A 23,141-nucleotide genomic window follows, 5' to 3' on the forward strand; every position below is an offset into this window, starting at 1 on the left:
GAAGCCTCAAGCCCTTCATGTATAAAATAGGATGATTAGAGTTCATTAACTCCAAGGCCCTTCCTACTTCAAAATCTATGATCTTATGATGAATGATAACCAGAGACACTGCTTTTTCTAAACTTGGATGTGATGATACTGCCAGTGATAACTTGAAACTTGATTATAAAAGACACATGATCATAGCATTTCCTGGTGGAAAGAATTTAACTCTGGAGATGAAAGAAGCTGCCTCTTTGTCATGACACGTTTTTATTTGTCTTTGAATATTCTTCAGTCACCTTGAGGAAGTCACTTCACCTTTCCTAGCCCCAGTATCTTCATCTAACTTAGCTTCAGTTTCTTCATTTATTAAATGAGTTAAAATATGTAAAACATTCTTCAATTCTTCAACAGCTATATAAATGCAAATCATTATTATTTACAAAATAGGGATTCTGATGGCTCCCACTGCAAAGGCTTGGTGAGAGGGTCGAATACAAAAATGAATGTAAAATGTAAACCCCAAAGGACACCAAAAAGGGCAGCTAGTATTATTTTATTGTCATTATTACTATAAAGAAGAATGTTAAAGAAAGTGAAGACTAGAGTCAATTTCAAGTATATTCCTTCAATATGATACTATGCTGAGATGAGAGATTGTGCCTGCAATCCTAGTTAAATGAATACATAGGACTCTAGGGTTTATGGAGACAATTTGATGCTGTTTTCTCCTCTCTTCTCTCCATCTCCATTCATTACCCTTCTAACTTCTTCTTTCTTTCCCTTTCCCTATTTTGCTTCCTCTCTTAATTCCCTCCTTCCTTCTTCAATACTTTTTCTTTTTTCCTTCATGCTTTCTTTCTCCTATAATTGCAATGTCTCTGAAACATGATTTTATTAAAAATGGAATGTGGATCATTCCTAATGTGTGGATATTTCAGCCTCTGGCTTTCCAAAATATGCCACAGCATTAACAGACTCCCTCAGAGAGACAAGTTAAATGTTATTTAATTACATTATCAGGAATTTGCAGCAGGAAAAAAAAGGAAGGGAGGAGTAATTACAAAATAATTAGATTCACCTTTAACAGTTCTGCTTTAACAAAGCTACCTCAAGTTGTAGAGGCTTTTATCTCCCTTCTGCTGACCCAAGATAGATAGGCAGTCACCTACTACTTAAAAAAACATTCTAGAAACTCAATTCTATCAGCTTGCATGGTACTATTGTTGTTTCATGTTACCTGAGGTCGAACACCTAAGGGCTTTCTGCCTTATTTATTTATTTATTTTGCTATTTTCTGCCTTTCCATCTTAACTTAATTTTAATGAACTGAGCATGGCAAGTGATGAATCACACTGCCCCATCACACTTTGCTGGGTTTATAATTGCATTTCTTTGAGTGCATTGATTGCTAAGGCACGTCTTCTAACCATAAGGATAGAAGCTTTGAGCCATGTGTGTGCTTCCACATTGTTTTCATCAGATTAATATATTTTGAGACAAATATTTGCTTTCATATTTATGCACAGATATAATATAGCTTTTCTATTCTTTTTAATCTTATATATATATATATAAAATGCTGCTAGATAGATGATCTAGAAAGATAGTTAAGTAGCTAACTAAATCACTAAATATAGGTGCATTTTGCATATATTTTGTCTATAAATTCCAAGGAACATACCAGGTAGTCATTGGTTACTCAAGCTTTATGGTAATAAGTTTGCTTTCATATGAGTAGCCCATTCCTTTTCAGTACTACAAAACTTCTTGCCCTGGGAAAACTCCATACCCAGGCTGCACATTCAGAGAGAATTAAAATTGGCTTGTACTCAGTGACTAACTTACTCCCATTCCAGTGAATGCAAACATCTCTCCTATCGGCCTCCTCCTCAGAGACAGTCACCTTTCTAATGCCAGCCCTTGTCATCTTATGCCTAGACTATTTTAATAGTCTGCTGCTGTATGTATCGGCCACATGACTATTTCCAGTCCATCCTTCACTCAAATCTGAGCTTCCAAAATCACAAGCTTGACCATCATGCCCGCCTCTCTCCTCTTTCAAATGACTCTAGTGGCTCACTGTTGCCAACAGGATCATGTATAAAATCCTCTGCTTTGTTTTAAGTCTTCCATAACTTGACACCCTGACCTTTCCACAATTTGCCAATCTTATTAAACCTTCTGCATTCCCTCTTGTGCTCTCTGATCCAGGATCACTGGCCTCCTTGCTATTCCTTAACCCAAGCACTCCATCTGCAGCCTCTTGATTATTTTATACTGCCCTCCATTCTTGGAACTCTTTCCTTCCTCATTTCCCTCTTTGGTGTGGAAGGGAGCTCAGGAAGTTCAAGGTGATCAGGGGATTACTGGGGGTGGATTCCTGTTAGTGAACAGGATCAGTTAAGTGTCTACAACCAAACCCTGGTGGTTAAAAAGAAAATTTTGACAAACTAAAGACTAGTCCTGCACTGTTATCCACTAAGTAATAAAAGAAAAAAACTCACATCTCAGAGTCATTGCAAATAAAGGAGAAAGTATAAAGAAGAGAAAGGACTGAAGAAAAGAAGAAAGGAAAGAAGGAAGGAATTGGAAGGGAAAATAAGGGAGAAGGGGAGGAGAAAAGAGAGGAAGGATTCTTGAGGAAATTGTCTACAGAGGGTTTATGGTACAACATGAATGACAATAACATAGAATATAAACACATGGGAAGATTGGAACTGTCCTTAGTAGCTTTCTTAATAACAAGCTTATGAGAGACACTGAATAAAGGCTTGCTGATTGATTTTTTTTTTAATGGAAGAAGGGGTGATATATCAGGTCATTAACTTTATACTTTTTTTTTAAATTCCTTGATAAAATAAAAAAATAAAATTTTAAGACTATTTGTTTTTATAATACACAGTGCCCATTCTGAGTTTCTTCTTTATGCTATGTGAATTTTGAAGTCTCAATTGATGCAGTTACCAAATAAGAGTTAGAAGAAATTTAGCAGTCTAGCCAGTTAGTATATAGTTAGAAATGCATTCAAGGTAATTACAAGGTGCTTAGGGGAGAGAGAAAGAAATGGAAAAAAAAAAACCATTCCATAATCTTTGTCAAGAAAACCCTATGGAGGGGCTAGCTAAGTGACACAGTGAATAGAGCACTGGGCCTGGAATCAGGAGGACCTGAGGTCAATCTGGGCTCGGACACAATCATTGCCTAGCTGGGTGACCATGGGCTAGTCACTTAATTCCTTTGCCTTAAATAAATAAGATTTAAAAAGTAAACCCTATGGAGATACTGGTGTACTATATAGTCAACAGATTTACCAAAAGTCAAAACATCAAGGGACTGAACACTATTCCCACTATCACCACCATCACCAATAATTACAACCAGGGAGGGAGAGGGCAAGGGGAACGTGACAGACCTGGGCACTCAGGAAGTGTGTCCTGTTAGATCACGCCTGAACCGAGGTTGAAAGGGAACTAGGGAATCAGAAATAGAAGTGAGGAGGTTGTTAAGTCTAGGCTTGACCCAGAGTTGAGATAAAATATCTCTAGGCCTAGGGGAAAAGCATAAAAGGTCTATTCAATCAGACTAAAGAGAATGTACAAGGACTAAGATGAAGTAAGTATGGAAAGGTTGGTTGGACTCAGGCTAGAAATGGATGTGAATCAGAGGAGCTGGTATATGACTTAGAAGCTATGAAGACCCATTGAAATCTCTAGAGACAGGGAGAGAAACAGACGAATATTTTAAGGTTATCACCAAGAAGAATAAATTATTCAGTCAAGGAAAATGTTTATTTTTCTGCATACTGAAAGCTTGCTTTGTTATTTTTGTTATTGTCATCATCATCATCATCATCATTTGCAATTTAACAGCAACTGATAAGTGCATATGTTTCCCCTATAACTCTCACAGAATTGAGTTTCACTGCTTGGAATTATTTTTATCTGATTGGCACCTACTACTTCTTCAGAATTTGTTTTAATTATATCTTTTGGATGACTGGAAAGTTTTTGTGTATTTTCAAGTGCTTATTAGCAGTTTTTGTTCATAGTCCATGGGATATTATAATGCAATTAAGGCTGAGGAAATATGAGTAATGCAAATGAATGCGGAAAGGTCTTTATAAACTAATGCAAATCAGGGAGGGGGGAATAGTATCCAAAAGCACATAGCGGACTTTATGACCACATGAGAGAAAAAATAAAAGAAGATGAAAAACTCAAACAAAAATCCTTTGGGGCATGTAATCATTGGAAAATTAGAACACATCTTACATTGAAATTAAGTTAACAGTAAATTTAGCTTGACTCAGACTGACAAGTATGTCTTAAGGACCTACTATGGAGCTAGTTCTTCCAAGGTATTGTTGGTATAAGGGAACAAAAACAAAAGAGTCCTTAAACATAAGAAATGCACATTCAACTAGAACAGTTGCAAAACACATTGAATCAGTGGCATTAATTTATGCACATATTAAGTTAAAATAAATTGTTGTGGTTGACTAGATGGCACAATGGATAAAACACTGGATCTAGAATCAGGGAGACTGACTGTCAAATCCTGCCTCAGATGCTTATTAGTGATTTTATCTTGGGCAAGTCACTTAACCTTTATCTGTCTCACTTTATTAATATGTAAAATGGACATAATAATAGCAGCTACTTTTCAGGGCTATTGTGAGGATAAAAAGATATTCTATTTGTTGGCTAATAGTAGATTTTTAATGCATCCTTACAGTCTTATATTCTTTGATTTTAAGAGTCCAAACTCCCCAATTTTGGGCAATTGGTTACATTGGTTAAGGCTTGAGATGGACTTGGATATGTATACTATCTCTCTTTGTTTATGATAAAATGGAAGCGATCTTATAAATTAAACTAGAGTATACCATTTTGCCACTAGAATGTCTAAAGAAAACCAAAAAAAAAATCAGAAAAGTATGGCTTTCCCTGTGCAACTAAATATAGGCATGAAGATTTATTTCTTTTCTCTCTGAAAACAATTAAACATGAGACACTAAATTAGAAAGTGATCCTTTTGCCATCTTTCTAAAGTCAAACGGACAAACAGAACATAGAAGGAACAATGAATGGAAATGTGCAGAATGAAGGAAATGAGAGCCATGCCAGTGTGTGAACGGGTGAGACCATATCTGGAATTGATCATTCAGCTCTAGGTGAAACAATTGTAAGAATAATAATTGGGATCAGCAAGATGGTACTGGGGACAGAGCTCCGGCCCTGGAATCAAGAGGTCCTGAGTTCAAATCCAGACTCAGATAGATAATATTTACTAAGCTGTGTGACCCTGGATAAGTCACATAACTCCATTGCCTTACAAAAAGCAATTAAAATAATAATAATGGGAAAACTGCCTTCTACTAAGAGAGGGAAAAAAGAATGAAATGACTCACAAGTTTTTACAGTGAAAAATCAGTTGATAAAACTGGGAAAGATTAAACAGGTATTGAAAGGAGGGGTACAGGGCATTTTCTTCATATATTTAACTTACTCTTATTTAAACAAGCGGTTAAAATAATTATTATTCATAGCTCCAAAAAGAGATGGAGGGCCAAAAGGTGGGGAAAATGGATATAAGAGTATGGTTCAAGGTAAAGAAGAATTTTTTTAAACAAATCTTATCATAATACAAAACTATGTAATAAAGTACTGAAACATGAGACACTTGGGGGCAGTAATGGATAGAGCCTAGAGTCAGGAAGACCTGAATTCAAATTGAACATTGGACACTTACTATTCATCACCATGCTACTGTCTCAAACTTTGACTGACATCACCACCTTTAGCCTCTTCTCTCCTCTGATTGGAGGGTTGGGGGGTAGAGGACCAAACTCCTTCCAACGCCTTCCCTTGTAAACAGCTGAAACTAGACTCTCTGCTTATATCCCCTTTGCACAGGATGCCCTACCTGGTTTAAGTTCTGTGTGTCAGACACTGGGTGGCCCCAGTAGCCCATTCTTCCTTCCTCTCTCTCCTCTGCTGATTTTTTGTCCTAATGTGTGTTCTTTCCTCCTTTATATTGTAAATTCCTCAAGGATAGGAACAGTCTTTCTTTTGAATTAATTGTATTCCCAGTAACTAGTACAGTGTCATGTACATAGTAGGTGATTAATAAATATCTATTGGTTTGGGTTGACTTATCTCCTTTCTGGTCTTTTGGTTCTTTTAATGCTGTCTTTCTTATTAGAGACTCTATGCATTGGATACACAGGACTCTCTACACAAGAGATTTCAGGGAGTCTATAAACTTCAATGGAGAATATAGATTTCATCTTCATTTTAACTCCCCTTTGGTTAGTCAAAAACCTGGATGTACCATTTTTTTACTTTAAAAAATATTCAGTCAGGAATTATTGGCTTCACCAATCTATTAGAGGCACTGGTACTAAAATCAAGGGCTCTGCTCTGCACAAGCATCTTTAGAGAATATGCCTCTCAGTTTATGCCTCACTTGATATTATCAGAGGCTTGCACAGTTATATCTCTCTTCTCCCACATCTTTCAAGGATTATTTGATTTCTTCATAAGCCTGTCACACACATATACATGCAGATACACATTTTTTAAAGAGAATGATGCAATTCGGTGTTAACCAATGGGAAATACTTACATTAGCTTGAACAATGACATAATAACGAGTCTTATCTTCATAATTGAGTCTCTTCCTTAATACAACAGTTCCAGTCAATGTGAGAGGGATCTCAAAGGTATCATTGGAGGTCTGCAATAAGAAAAAGGAAAGAATTTATGGCGGTGACCCAGAGATACAAAATGGGATGGCATCACATAGTATGATTAAGAATCATAAATGATAGGTGAGTTTTTTTAATTGAAAATGAGCTTGAGTGCAAGCTTCTAATCCAATATTATGATCTTTCATTTAAATGTTGAAATTTGATCAGATTCTCTCAGAGCCTAGGAAAAATATGATAACTGGGAAATTCGCGTGCTGGGGCAGCTTTGCCATTTATTTGTGCCATTTATCATCTGCCTGAGACCTTTGGAAGTTACATCCAACAAAGATGGGTCTTTTCTGCAAGAGTTTTTACTTTTTGCCTGTCTTTCTAGCACCTCCCTTCCAAAGTTCAAAATAATCTTTGATTTCGACACAGTGTATTTTCTATCTTGGAATTTTATAGATATATCTACATACTTCCAGTAATTAGAAACCAAAATATTTAAGAATTATATGGACCTATAAAGAGAGTGAAAACGATGAAAATGGGAAAAGACAAGTAATTTATGGGTCAGATACTATATTAAGAAGTTTACAAATATTATCCCATTTAACCCTTCCAATAATACTGTGAGGTAGATAGGCATAGAAGCCCACAGATATGATTGGAATCAGTTGCAGAACTTGGAGTAAATAACTTAGAGGCTCTCATTTTCCTCAACTTTATCAAAGGGAGGAAAGTGACTTCCTTTTTAAAAAAATATTTAATTTGTTTTCTCCAACTACATAGAATGATAGTTTTTACCACCAATCATGTTTTTTTAGATGGCAATGGGTTTAAGTGACTTGCCCAAGGTGACACAGCTAGGTAATTATTAAGTGTTTGAGTCTGGATTTGAACTCATGTCCTCCTGACTCTAGGGCCAATGCTCTACCCAATGCACCACCTAGCCACTCCCAATCATTTTCTTTTGCAAGGTTTTGAGTTTGACATTTTTCTACCCCCTTTTCCCTGAGAGAAAACATTCTTACATAAGCTCTACATTTGTAACCATGATAAATAGAGATCCATATTGAACATGTATGAGAGAAGAATCAGATCCAAACAGAAGAAAACGTGACAGAGAAAAAAAAACAACATAATACATAACTCTTTTAAAAGTGAAATCCTCTTGCTTTGATCTTCATTTAAGTTCCATAGTTCATTTTCTGGATATGGGTGATATTTTCCATAACAATCCTTCTAAAATTGTCTTTACTTATAGTATTGCTGAAATGAGCAAGTCCATCATAGTTGGTCATCACCCCAGTGTGTACAATGTTCTTCTGGTTCTGCTCATTTCACTCAGCATCAATTTATGCAAATCTCTCCAACTTTTCTGAAATTTCATCCCTTATAGTTTCTTATAGAACAATAGTGTTCCATCACATTCATATATCATAGCTTGTTCAGCTACTTCCCAATTGAGGGACATTCCCTCAATTTCTAATTCTTTGCCAATACAAAAAAGTGATGTTATGATTTTTTTGAATAAGTGGGATTTGTACCCTTTTTCACAATCTTATCAGGATACAAACCCATTAGTTATATTGCTGTATCAAAAGGCATGCGCACTGTTATTGCCCATTAGGCATCATTCCAAATTGCTCTCCAGAAAGGTAGAATCAGTCCCCAACTCCACAAACGATGTGTCAGTGTCCCAGTTTTCCTACATTCCTTCCAAAATTGATCATTTTTCCTTTTTATTCACATTGGCCAATCTGAGAGGTGTGCAGTGGTAATGCTTTCATTTAAGTTTCTATTATCAAAAATGATATAGACCAATTTTTCCTATGATTGTAGATATCTTTGATTTTTTTCATGTGGAAGAGAGCGATTTCTAAGGATCTTTCCTTTTCTAATATTTTATGATTCATGAAGACTTGAGTTTCTAAATCACACACAAGCTGGCTGAAATGACTTAACAGCTCTGTTTCCATCTTTTCTTATAAAAAAATGTTCAACATTTTTGTACCTACTTCATAGGACTATTTGGAGAATCAAATTAGAAAACATATAGCTTTTTGCATCCCTTAAAGTGTTCTCTAGATATCAGTCAACATCCTTACTGATGAAACTCTCGTGATCATAAGCATTAATCATTCTAATTACTTAAAATGCTGAAGATGGATTCAGGGACACCTGAGTTTGAATCCTATCTCAGATACTAACTACCTTTGTGAATCTAAATGCACTGGACCTCGATTTCCTAATCAATAAACTGAGATGGTTGAATCTGAGAAGCCTCTAAGGTCTTTTCAAGCTCTCCATATCTTACTCTGTAATCTTAGGATCATCACCATCACCCTCAACCATAATTAACATTATCATAATTAACATCAACAGAATCCCTGAACTGCTAAAATTTAGGAAAATCTATCTTTGTCCATCAGTTTCCATTTACTGGCATAGCTTGCTTATTAGGCTCGTGAGTGTTCTTTCATTAAGTCCAATTCTTCATGACCTCATTTGGTATTTTCCAGACAAAGATATTGAAGTAGCTTGCCATTTCCTTATCCAGTTAATTTTCCAGATGAGAAATTGAGGTAAACAGATGGAAGTGACTTGGCCAAGTTCACAGAATTAGAAAGTATCTTAGGGCAGGTAGGGCAGGATTTTAATTCTTCTTGTTTTTAGGTTATTTTAAAGGCAATGGGTTTAAGTGGCTTTCCCAAGGCCACACAGCTAGTAATTATTAAATGTCTGAGGTCAGATTTGAACTCAGGTACTCCTGACTCCAGGCCTGGTGCTCTATCCACTGCACCACCTAGTCTCCCTGGGATTTTAATTCTTGAAGAAGAGTCCTCCTGATTCCAGGCCTGTTATTTTAACTACTGAGTCACTTATCTGCCTTTATTATTGCTATATATTAGTGCCATTCTTGGTAACTGAATAACTTTCTACAAAATCTCGTTCTTGATAAATTTGTACTGGAATTTCAGAAATGAAAGGGGCCTCCAAAGCAATCTAGTCAAACTCATATCTGAACAAGAATCAGCTCTGTAAGACATGATTATCTAAGTGGAACCTGAAGACACTCAGTGATGGACAATTCATTCTCATTTTGTCCTCCGGAGACAGCTTTTTCCTCATTTGGATAACAAATTACGAAGAATATTTGCCTTTTTCCCAGGCTAATTCTGACTCTGTTCCATTTCCAGTGCCCTGGAACCAGACTGACCAAGACAAGTAATTCCTTCTCTATGTGACAGCTTTGCAAATACTTGAAGGCAGCTCTGAAGTTATCACTAGTAAAAAAATCAGTAGTATATGGGGAAAGAAGGAATGAACAGTCAGTAGTGGGCTTCTTGTCATAATAAAAATATGGTAATTTTATTGAAATGGGGGGAAGAAATCTAACATAATCACAACCAAACCGTCGATAGATGTATCATTTTATAAAAGTAGGCTGTCATCTATATTCCAAAGTGTCTCCGGAAGGAATCAGAATCACTGTCTAGACTGTTACATATTAATGTCAAAAATGAACTTCCCCTGAATAGTTTTCCTTGGTCCTTAGTACAAATCAGAAGAAACAATATAGCAAGTAATTTTATTGAGCTTTAAAGTTGAATCTGGTCTCTTTCCACTGAATCTAATCTAGTGAGCTAAATCCAATGTCTCTTTCATAGTATGTGACTCAATTCGCAAAGTTGTGAATAGATTTGAAAGTGCCAAGAGACAAAGAAGATGACTATTTCATGGCCCACACCACCTGGGGAATTTACCATAGAAGGAAAATACTTCATTTTTTTTTTCACCTGATTTGCTGGCTAGTGTCTAGAGATAAAGCAATAAAAAAGAAAGATGAGAAAATATTTTACACTCTTAAAAAAGTCATCTATTGAAATCCACAGTGAAATAAGGCTTTTCCAAACTAGTCTGAGTGACTTTTTGTTAGTAGGGAGAAAAAAAATCACTTAAATTAATTGGCATATTTTCTTCTGAAAGGACTCCAGTCTTTTAAATACATATATATATATATATATATATATATATATATATATGCGCATGCTAACTGGAAGAAGACTCATGGGTCATTGAGTACAGCCATAGATTAATAATAGGTCCCTTTACAAAAAAAACAGTTAGTGGTCATTCAATTCTTGCTGGGACACGTGGTGAGTGACAAGCTACCACCTCTTGAGGGGGACAATTCTTCCTTGGGACAGGTATACTTTTTAGTATGTCATTTCTGACATCTAGCCCAAACTGGCTTCTTTCCAACCAATTCCTCCCCCTCAGTTTTGTCACAAGGGGGAAAAAGAAATAAACAAAAGAAAACAAAATAAAATATTAACAACAGTAAAACTCAAAACAAGTCAACTTTGTTTTCCATGACGTCTTCTCAGTTTCTCACTATCTTCGATTTAGAGCTAAAAGAAAAACGTCTTACAGGTCTTCTAATAAAAACCTGCCCCCATTCTATAAAGGAGAACACCAAGGCCAAGCAAGTACCGAAATTTATCCCACATCACTTAAGTAGTAAGGAGAAAAAAATCAGAATTTGAACTCAGATTCTTGAAATTCAAAGTTAACACTCTTGTTTTTATGGATCTTTTACTTTTCCAAATATATGTTATATCAATGTCTAATTCTTTGCCATGACAAAAAGAGCTGCTATGAATATTTTGGAACATGTGGGACTTTTCCTATTTTTTATGATTTCTTCTGTGTATAGGCCTAGAATTGGACTTGCTGGGACAAAGATGAACAGTTTTATTATTTTTCTGGGCATAGTTCCATTTTGCTCTCCAGAATGGTTGGATCATTTCACAACTCCACCAGCAATGATCAGTGTTCTTCATCTCAGCCTATCTGATAGGTGTGAGGCAATACCTCAGAGTTGTTTTAAATTGCATTTCTCTAATCAATAATGATATGGAGGACTTCCTCATATAATTATCTATAGTTTTAATTTTAAACTGTCCATTCATGTCCTTTGATCATTTATCAATTGGGAACAAATTTAACAGCCTTTAAACTGACCTCTCTCCTTCTCAATCTCCAGTCCTACTATGATTTTTAAAATTATTCTACAAACTAAAACATCCTAATTCTTTGAATAATCCTATTTTTTTTTAGGTTTTTGCAAGGCAAATGGGGTTAAATGGCTTGCCCAAGGCCACACAGCTAGGTAATTATTAAGTGTCTGAGACCAGATTTGCAATCACAACAGAGTTGCCAAAATATTGGAAGGTGACATATATAGGAAAGGTTTCTTCTGGTAAATGATCACTTGGGCTGATCTAGGTGAGAGGAAGGGAAATAAGGGTTTGTTGGAGTTTTCAAAGAGCTTGAGAACATTCATGCATATAAGATTCCCAAGGTTGACCTTGTACAGGTGGCACCTGTAGACAGCACTTCTATGGGAATATAGATGTCTTCTACTGGTGCAGAAGTTAGAACAAAGCTAATGGACTGTCTCTGCTTACCAATACAATCTTGAGTAGTGATATTTGGTCATTCACATCAGATCAAGGACTACATGAACCTACTGGTGGGTTCTGCTGATTTTGTTGGTTAGCATGGTTATATGAGTTTGGCCAATTCAGGTCCTTGAGGTGACCCAGAGTTTGGATGTCAAGCTTGGTTTGTTCTTGCGGTGTGATTGTTTTTGAGGTACACAGCCTCTTTAGGATCTACTCACATCCTATCTGACCATAGAGCTTGAAAGGTGGACTGGAGCCAAGGTTGAATTGAGGACTACGAGAGTCAATTGTTTAGTTTTTAGTGTGAGCATTTGCACTTTGGAAATACTACAGATTGGGGCTTAATTTATTGTTTTGTTGATTGTCTAGATTTTCTTTTTATGTTTTTGCTAGGCAATGGGGTTAAGTGGCTTGCCCAAGGCCACACAACTAGGTAATTATTAAGTGTCTGAGTCCAGATTTGAACCCAGGTACTCCTGACTCCAAGACTATGCCACCTAGCTGCCCCTGAATAATCCTTTAAAAAGACATTATTTCACTTCCTACTCAATATGGATAATCTCCAATTTACCAATGTCCTTCCTAAAATGTGGTACATAAATGTATATATATTTAATTGGTATATCAAATGAACCCATAAACCAGTCTGGATTACCACTCAACTATCCCCCCTCCCCTGCAATTCTCTTAATGGCACTTTCAATCCTTTGGAAATTGAAAAAAATCAAATCTCTTATAAACATAATTTATCTTTGGAAACTTCATTTGTGATGATATATAAGGAGATAGGGAGTGTCTTATACAATAATGACCACTAAAAGTAAATTAAGAAAGAGAAGACAACTTTAAATCATTTCCTGGGAATGGGGGTGGCCTTCGGGGCGGGGTGGATGGGGGTGGGACTACAGGGATTAGTCTCCATGATTTACAAAATGATTTGGTATAGATGTTCATTATGTTTTCAAACACCAATGATCAAAAGCCCCACACAGTTCTAGACATAGGTTCCTATGGGTGTTGAGTGTCTCACAATTTCCTCTATTAATAATAATGGAAGGATCTGTGGAAGTAATAATATAAGAATAAATACTTCATTTTTAAAAAAGACATTTCTTTGAGAATTAAAAGCAAGGAAAATGGACATTGGTACATATATTTTTTTTTTCTTTCTTGTGACCTTTTACAAACAATGGAATGATGTAGTGAGATATAATGGGGCCTGGATTCAAAGTTCAAGACCCACGTTTAAACTGTAGTTCTATTAGTCAGACCTATGCGACCAAGGACAAATCACAGAATGTTTCTGGACCTTTTCCTTGTTTTTTCTTTGATGGAAAATCTTTAGACTATATGACTTCTAATTTTAAATGATACAATATATAATAATATGATAAATAATGTAAATAATATAAATTTTGTGTTCCTTCCCCCCAAATGTTCTAAAGGTGAATAATTCCTGCTCCCTCAGCTACTATGGCATGTTTGTAAAATGCTATAATTTGCACAACAACTCATTTTGAATGGCCTGCCAAAGGAAATATATAACAACACTTTTACTAGTGTGGGGGTGGGGAGTGGGCTGCTATTGCCTTCTAGTCTGAGCTGGCCCAAAGGAATGTCTCAAGGAAGGGATTACTCAATGGGTAGGAAGAAGGCCTTTCCTTCCAGTTTCAGATACTTGCCCTCAGGCTTCTGTTTTGAATTCTTTTTTTGTTCCTCCCTCAGGATCCTAGATTTAGGACTGGAAGAGATCTTAGAAGTCTGAAATCTTAGCAGCAACTTGGGAGAGAATCAAGGAAGTTTCATTTCAGAATTATACAGTCTCAGTTGCTGTTGTTTATCCTGCATTCATTCTCATTCATTCTCATTCTCTCTCTCTCTCTTTCTCTTTTAAGGTTTTTGCAAGGCAATGGGGTTAAGTGGCTTGCCCAAGGCCACACAGCTAGGTCAGTATTAAGTGTTTGAGGACACATTTGAACTCAGGTACTCCTGACTCCAGGGCTAGTGCTCTATCCACTTTGCAACCTAGCTGCCCCTTGTCCTGCATTCACAAAGAAGACCATGACATCTACCTGGGAAGTGATGCCATGACATGCAAAGAAATTGGATTTAAGTGAGGAAGGGTCATGCAAAAGTTACCAACCTCACTTTCTCCTCCAGAACCAAGTGAGTCCAGTGGCCAGATATGAATCAAGAAAAATACATAATGGAAGCTGACCTGGAGGCAAGCAGGAGTCCTTAATCTTTTTAAGTGAAATCCTCCCTCCATTTGACTGAGGCAACATCCATTCAGTGATTAAGGTTCCAGGCACAATCTTTAAGAAAGAAATCTCTACCTGATAGACTCCAAGGTATCTTGGAAGGTTTTAGTGATGAACATTTACATAATGTGGTGGTGCTCTGACCAAAGGAATATAAAAATTTCACTGGAAAGAACGTCAGAACAAGATAATTTTGACTGGCCAGATACTTGAGTCAAAAAGAAAAAGAAAGTTAAACATCTAGACTAACTAAATTCAACACAAAATAAAACAAAAGATGAAACTATTGTTTTAGAGCCAGAGATTAGTATCATGGTTATTAAGACTATAATGAATGGAGCCTTAAAAAAAGAAAAATTCCTATGAAGCCATTCTTTAGGAGGTAAGTGATGTTGCAGCTAAGCATTGCCTATAATTTAATGAATGCAGCAAACAAAAATTAGTAAATTATTAAATGGGTTTAGTTTTACTTTTGTCATGAATAATCACATGAAGTACGTCAGAGCATTTGGTTTAATTTGGACTATTAGGGATAGAATAAATGGAGTAAAAATAAATACTTTTGAATTTTATAAATATTTAAATTCACAGTAGAGATTCAAAGCAATTATTTTTGAAGGTGCTAGCAACTACAATGGAAACATAAAATCTTATTTACGTTTACAAATAGTACAAGTATTAATAGATTAGTAAGGAACTGATTTCATTAGTGAATATTTACTAAATATCTAAAATATCCCAAGAAATGTATTACCCATATCAAATTGCTTACTGTCTTCCTGAGAAGACATGAGGAGATAAGGGTCTGTCCTAATGGGCTGTCAGTCTCAAAGAAGAGAAGGGGTTGTATTTGACAGGTGCTGTGAAGGTTAAATGGACAGACTTTAAAACACATTGGCTATGGAGGTTGAGAAAGGGTGTGGAGGTAAGGATGACTCCTGGGTTGTGAACCTGAGGGACTGGAAGGATGCTGGTGCCCTCTACAATAATAGGGAAGGACTGAAGTGGGGAAGCTTTAAGGGGAAAGATAATGAGTTCCTTTGTAGACATACTGAAGATAAGGTCCTGTTGTACTTTGAGCCTGAGCTATCTGAAAGTCCATTGTAGATATGAGATTGGAAGACAGCAGAGAGAAGAGGACAGTGTAGTTGTGTCTGAGAGCCATAGGTAAAGAGATAGCAATTAAATTGCTGGAAACTGGTAAGATCACCAAGTGAAGTAGTATAGAAGAGAAATGTAGAGGACACAACACAGAATCTAGCCTTGGAGGAAGGATCCAGCAAGGGAAATAGATTTTACTAACTAGCAAATAGCTAGTTTTAACATGAAGCAACAACCAACAGACAACTCTTTATTAAGTGATTATTAAGTGTCAAAAATGTTTTCATAACTTGTATTTTAAGTAGCAGTGTGGCAAAGTAGATACCCATCCTCAAATCCAGAAAGACCATTTTCCTTTACCATAAAATATCTATATGAAACTGGGCAAGGAATTTCACCGCAGTGATAATTCTCAGATGCAAAGAAAGTACAGATGGGTCCTAATCGAAGAACCGCTCTCCAGAATCGACCATTTTGTGGCATCTTAGAGTGAACATTCTTCCTTTTCTTTCAGGATCCTCTGCTTTCTTGTTTCTCCTTTTATGAGTCTGATAACCACTTCTCAGTCTTCATTGTTGCTGTTTAATCCATATATTTCCATATAATCCATATAATTTAATCCATATAATTCCACCCAACTGTGGTTGAGTTCCTACTTTGGCACTCTTCTCTTTATACTCATCAAGTCCCAGAGAATCAATGATCACATCTATGCTAATGATGCCCAGATATATACAGGACATTCTGTCTCATGATCTCTATTCTTGCATCAGCAATGATAGGTGAGATATTTCAAGATATGTAGATATGGATATAGAGACAGAGAGAAAGAGACAGACAGAGAGATAGATAGATAGATATACAGACATAGATGATATAGATATAGGTACACACAAAAAAAATATATGTATATGGTGACCATCTTAAACTCAACATGTCCAAAAGAGAACAAAGTACTTTGATATCAAAGTCTATCTCTCTTCCAAACTTTTTAAAGAAATTCATTACCAAGGACCACCACTTGATGTCATTTTTTAACTTCTCACTACTATTAACTATATATATATATATATGTATATATGTGCTTCCAGTGAGTTTTGAAATCCTCTGGGACCTCTTGACCTCTATCCTGGACTACTGCAAGTAGATATTTTCTTCAATTCTTTTCTAACTCTGCTGCTAAAGACTACATTTGACCTTATGAAATCTCTACTGTTGATTATCTCCAGAATCAAATAGAAATATATTTTTTTTTTGCCTGGCAATTAAAGTTCTTCCCAATCTTATCCCTTTCTTCCTTTGCAGTTCATTTCTGTTTTACTTCCTTACACATATTTCTTGTGAACTAGCCATATTTCACCTCTGGCTATTCATCACACAAGGTGGTCCATTTCCTATTGCTATTGCAATGATTGTCTCTGTTTCCTGGAATATCATACTCTCTTTTCTCAATCTCTTAGAAACTCTGGCTTCCTTCAGACTGCTAGACCCTTCCCTTTGAAAGTACTTTCCATCTACTCTGTCAATTTAATTAGGGGAAGAGCAAAGAGAGCAAATATTGTTATTGCACCTATACTGTTCCAGGAACTATGCCAAGGTCATTACAGACACTTATAATTTGTAATTATAATGACTTTCTGAGGTAGGTACTGTTATGTTTATTTTACAGTTTAGGAAACTGAGGCAAAAAGAAGTGAAGTGATTTCAGCTGTAGACCCAAAGTTCCACACCACACTTCCTCACTGCCTCATCTTACATGTTTTCTTTTTCATTAGAATGACCTCTTTCTAGAGCACAGACAATTCTTTAACTGTAAATATTTCCAAAGCTCAGTATAATGATTGGCACCTAAGCACTTACTAAGTCCTTTTGACTGATGATATGACAGTTTCTTATTCTATCAAAAGCAGATGAGATAATATTGTTTTGATTCCCCTTAATGATAAATTCATTTTTCCAAAGTGATGGTGCTAACAACAGTAATGAATCTTGCAAACAATATTTAAAAAAAAACCTGTTAAATAGTATGGGAAAGAAGAGAACCTTGAAGGGGGCAGGGAAGGAATGACATTCTGTTAGAATTTAAATAGAGAAAAAAAAACAGGGAATAGGCTAATATTTTCAGTTTGTGAGTTGGACACAGAAACTTAGTGTCCCACCATATAAGAAGCCTTCTCAAGAAGTTGGAGACAGGTTTATAAACCCTTCACAAATTAAAAAGATTATAATTTCTGCTAAGTGCTATGAATCACATTTTAGAACAGAAGAACCCCAAAGGTCATCTAGTCCTACCATGCACTTTACAGTCATATCTAGCAGCTTCTGATATGTTAAACTCTTCATATGCTTTGACCCTTTTGATACTTATATTAGCCTTGTTGGGATGAATGCTATTGTTCCGCCCATTTACAGATGACAAAACTGAGGCTGTTTTGGATGTTTAGTTCCAGAGATAAGCATATAAGATAAGGTAAGAATTGAACTTAAGTGTTCCTCTTTTCTTAAAATAGTTTCAGTCATGTCTTTTTCTTCATGACCCCAGTTGGTATTTCCTTGGTAAAGACATTTGGAGTGGTTTGACATTTCCCTCAGTCCATTTTACCCAAGAGGTAAAACAAGGTTAATTTACTTTCCCAGGGTCACTTAGGAAGAAATTCCCTGAGTCTAATTTCTATCTCAGATCTCTGACTCTGGGCCATTCCAACCATTCTATCACCCAGTTAACCAAGTATCCTATATAAGAAGTCTAACACTTTATCTATTAATCCTAATATAAATAATGGAAGTGACTTGTCTACAGTCATAATGTTTTTCAATTGATTAAACTAAACTTTGAAAACAAGATTTCTCTCAAAAACTGAAGGTTTTTCAATTATAACTTCTTTGTTCATAGGCCTTGAATCTAGCATGCTGCTTGGAGATTTCAAATTGTCCATCTGGATTTCAATTCATAGCAACCTCTCGAGTATGATCTTTTAAAATCATGTTTAAAATCTGGTCTATGTTCCTCATAAATCAAAATACAAACAACAGTAATGTTTTTGGTTTGTATCACTCATTAAACTTTTACCAACTCAAGATACTATTCTAGGGTCACCAAGGTAACAATACTCAGTGTTTCTACTTCTTGGGGATTCAGAAGTATATTGAAAGAGTTAGACAGTAATCAGGAGAAGTCGACAAAATTGTGTCAGAACCTACTTTTCTAGAACCTACAAGAAATCAACTGCCCAGGCCTGTCACTTAGTTTTCTATTCTCAAAGATTTTCTGAGTGGCAGAAACTATGTTCCATGCTTAGGGAGTCTAGTGTGCTTCATGGCACATGTCAGCTGCTTCTGCCACATTTCATTTCATTATCCTATGGAAAATGTGGAACAGTTTCTAGGTCACTCCTTATAAGAATGACAAGGATTGAAATATGGACTGTGTAAGTACAGTGAGGATGCACAAGACAGCTTGGTGATGCAGTGGATAGAGCATGGGTCCTGAACTCAGGAGGACCTGAGCTCAATTCTGCCTTCAGACTCTTTAACTTACCATAGACCTATTCAGGCAAGTCCCTGAACCCTGACTGCCCCACCCCCCAAAAAGGGACTTTCCTTAGACCAAAAATGAATTTTCCTTAAAAAAGAGAATACCCCCACCCTAGCATTCCATCTCCTCTCTTTGTATCTTTGCTAGGGCAGTGCCCTATTTAGAGTATGCACCCTCTTTGTCTTTCTCCCAACCTTACCTACCACTAGAAGCTTCTGATATGTTAAACTCTTCACATGCTTTGATTCTTTGGATACTCATATTAGCCTTGTGGGATAATTGCTATCATTAGGCCCATTTACAGATGAGAAAACTGAGGATATTTAGGAGACTTAGAGTTCCAGAGATAAGTATGTAAGATATGGTAAGAATTGAACTTAAGTATTCCTTTTGGTTTTTTTAAATAATTTCAGTATTTATTCTTATATTATTCCTTATGGTTAATCTTCATGCCCCCATCTGATATTTTCTTGGTAAAGATTTGGGTGGCTAGCGGCCTACTGGCCTTGAAGTCAGAAGAACAGGAGTTTGAATCTGGTGACACTTATAAACTGTATGACCTTGGGCAAGCCACTTAACCCTGACTACCTCACCTCCAGTGCCCTCTCCAGTAGTCTTGATCCATATCTGGCCATTGGAACCAGATGACTCTGGAGGACAAAGCAAGGCTGGTGACTCAGCACAGCACCCCTACTCAAATCCAATTCATGTGCTTGTCATAGCATCACCTCTTTGATGAGATGTTTCTCTTTGAGAAAGAAGGGCATACATTATTATTATAAACTCACCTACCATTCTACCATTTTTCCATCCTTCCTTCTTTCCATCCCTGTCTCTCTGACTCTATCTCTTTCCTCCCATATATTAAAACCATCCCTACCCCATCCCTCACTTCCACAAGAGGATGGTTCATAGATTACTATCTATTAGTAGTAAAGATTCAAACAACCTACTAGAGAAGAAAATAGCAAACCACTCCAGCATGTGTGTGAGAAAACTGAAAATGATGTCAAGGACGGGGAGACACATGCCTGAAAAATCCATGAGTTCAAGAGGAGTCAGACCCACCTGAAGGACTGAACTACAACATCACCTGCCTAAGGGACAAATTTTCATAGCTCACTTTTCTCATTGGGAGAGTCAAGTCCAAAATTTCTAGGATACCTTTCAAAAACAATGTACAAAGCAACAGAGTTTGGGAACTGGTCATTTTGCAGTTGCTGCTTCATTTTTCACTTGCGTTCATCTCTTCTTGACTCCATTGGGGGGGGCAGGGCAAAGATTTGGGAGTGATTTGCCATTTCCTTCTTCTAGCTCATTTTATAGGTGAAGAACTGAGGCAGTCCTTAGTTTTAATACTCTCAGAGGTCTGAGTTTTCTTTTCAAATTTGCATAATAATATGTTTGTCAGTTTATATTTGTTTTTTATTCCCCTTTGAAAATCTAAACTTTTTTTAAAACAAGGATAAAAGCAGAATAGTAGGACCGAATTTATAGGTTAAAGTAGAATTTAAAAGCCTATCACTAAAACAATTTGAGGTTTTTAACCTGAGATATACAACTTAGAAATCTGGGGAAGGCTATGGATACTTGTCATCATAATATCTTTAAATAATTGGTAATGTCAAATTTTAGTTGGACATCTGTGGAAGTAAAGTTTTTTTCCCTCCCTTTTCTAAGTTCATTGACAGTCTAAAATCTCTACCTATGAAAGACGTGAGGGCAGGAGTATGATTTGGGACATTTTAAGAATCCCTGCCAAAAATGACATAGGCAAGCCATTAGTGAATTAAGATGAAATATGTAAATATTAATTTATCTGGACTGAACTAGAACATCTTGGTCATAGAGACTCAAGGTCTCCAGGTTCCCTCAATGATGCAATTGTTTTTATCTTTATTATTTTTAACGTTTTTATCCCATACCAACACTAAATACCACTAATGATATCTAACTTAAAGAGTTTGATGTTTACAAAATACATTTCCTATATAATTTCCACTGCCTCTACAACCACTGAATGAAGTAAGTTCTATGAACAGACCCATTTTACAGAGGAGAAAACCAAAGCTGAGCAACTTTCCAAATTCACACATCAACTGGGAGCTTGAAACTATACTATGAATTAGTCATCTTATCTTGGATTCCTGAGACTTTAGATTACTGCTGTATTCCTATTTAACACCATAACATTTCTGAAATAGCTTTCCTTTTTTACTGGCCATTTTTATTTGCAATTTTAATATAAGACTTTTAACTGTAGAGAACTACCTAAAATTAGCATCCACTGGAAAGGTAAATAAACCTTCCAATGTGTAGCCTGGGATTGGGCAAGGAGGATATGCAAGCCATTCAAACATGCTCCCATCAGTTGCTTACTTATTTCTTAGAAATCTGATTCCTTCAAACATATACAGAAGACTCAACTTATTTCACATGATTTCGGTTTCACTTTTTTTTCTTTGTGGCCAGTCTGTCTCAAAAGAAATGCATAATAAATTGGTTAATGGATTTAAATTAATATTATGCTCTGCTAAAGTTTTTGGAGATAATTTACTGTCCCACCCTCCTTATTCTTCTGATACCTAGCTTTCCAAAGGTGTTAGGATTCCTTAACTATGATGCATTAAGTGGGAAGGGGTAACCTTTTTTTCCTTAACTGGATTAGACAAAGAAAATACTATTTTTCTTTTCTCTTTTAAATCTTGAATAGGTAAGGCTTGGATTTGCAATATTTAAGTCCACTTCTCAATCGTTCTGAGGTAGACAAGGGCTGAGGATGATATTAGTATATTTCCTACATACACCCTCCCAATTTCTGGGTCTCCTTCTTAGTTTTCAACTGTCAACATTGACATGGTAGCAGTTTCTGCCCAGAGCAACTAAATGTCAAAGCCAGCTCATACTTGTTGGGTAATGATGTGATCAGCTTGAGGTCTGGCAATGCTATTTCCCCACTAGCTCCCTGAGACAACTAATCCATGCCTCACTTTTCTCATTGGGAAAATCAAGTCTATGATTTCTGGGTTACCTTTCAAGAATGATGTACAAAGCACCTACAGCTTGGGAAGTGATCATTTTGTTATTGTTTCATTTTTCAATTGTTCCAATTTGCATGACTCCATTTGGGTGTTTTTGGCAAACATGGGGAGCGGTTTACTATTTCCTTCTCCAACTCACTATACAGACGAAGAATTGAGATACAAATTGACTTATCCCAGGTCACGTAGCTGATGTTTGAAGCCAGATTTGAACTCAGGAAGATTCCTCCTGATTCCAGGTCTGGTATTCTCTATTAATTGCACAAAATAGTTTGTCCTTATTGTACAGGATAGGGACCAGTAATTTCATTCATATCAGTCATTCCCAGATGAAAAAAACCATCCCTGTACCAATGCAGGTTTGCTCCCTCTTTGTCAAAATGCGAAGCTCTGGGTACATAAATATAAGAATAAGATATTCTCTTTCATCAAGGAGTTGAGGAATTCTCTCTACCCATTCATCTATCTATCCAATTATCTATCCCAGTGGGATCCAGAAGAGATTGTTACCTAATAGTAATTTACTATTCTCAGAGAAACAGCAAGTGATTAGAAGTGCAAGGGAATAGGAGAAAAAGGGGGCAAGATGTCTACTTGGAATCAATCTATCAATTAACATTTATTAAAAGCCTATTTATCAAATATTGAGTATGTATATGTGCAATTAGTGAAACTATTACTTCTTCCAGAGAATTTAGACGCTAAAATTGTCTTGGAGAATACTTGGGGCTAGATGCTAAACCGCTTCCCAACACCATCCTTGTCCAGGAACTGTATTGAAGCAAGTCCTCCAGAGTGGAGTTCCTTTCAAGTCTCTTTTTGTCTTTGGTACTTTGGCTGCTTTCTCTCTCTAAGCTAGAACCACGTGCTCCTGGCCTATGGTGGTGGAGCATTATGGCCCCAACTCCATTTGACTGGATTTATGGAGATCTAAATTACTCTTCTCTCCTCTCCTGAACTCCCTGCCATTTGCTTCTCTCCTTTTTCTTCTAAGTTCTTTCCTATGTTGATTCTGGATTTATAACTAAATTCTTTCTTAAGTCGATGTTGTTT

General features: G+C 36.4%; 1 protein-coding gene across 3 annotated transcripts in view; it reads right to left on the reverse strand.

Moving 5' to 3' along the window:
- Nucleotides 1-23,141, reverse strand: part of PCDH15 (protocadherin related 15) — a 2,110,989-nt gene that overhangs the window by 576,283 nt on the left and 1,511,565 nt on the right. For all 3 annotated transcript variants that reach the window (XM_074232276.1, XM_074232274.1, XM_074232275.1), the window contains one exon: nt 6,613-6,723. In XM_074232276.1, the coding sequence (XP_074088377.1) occupies nt 6,613-6,723 (111 nt within the window). The remainder of the gene's footprint in view (nt 1-6,612; nt 6,724-23,141) is intronic.

Source organism: Macrotis lagotis, chromosome 4, assembly GCF_037893015.1.
Source record: "Macrotis lagotis isolate mMagLag1 chromosome 4, bilby.v1.9.chrom.fasta, whole genome shotgun sequence".
NCBI lineage: Eukaryota > Metazoa > Chordata > Mammalia > Peramelemorphia > Peramelidae > Macrotis > Macrotis lagotis.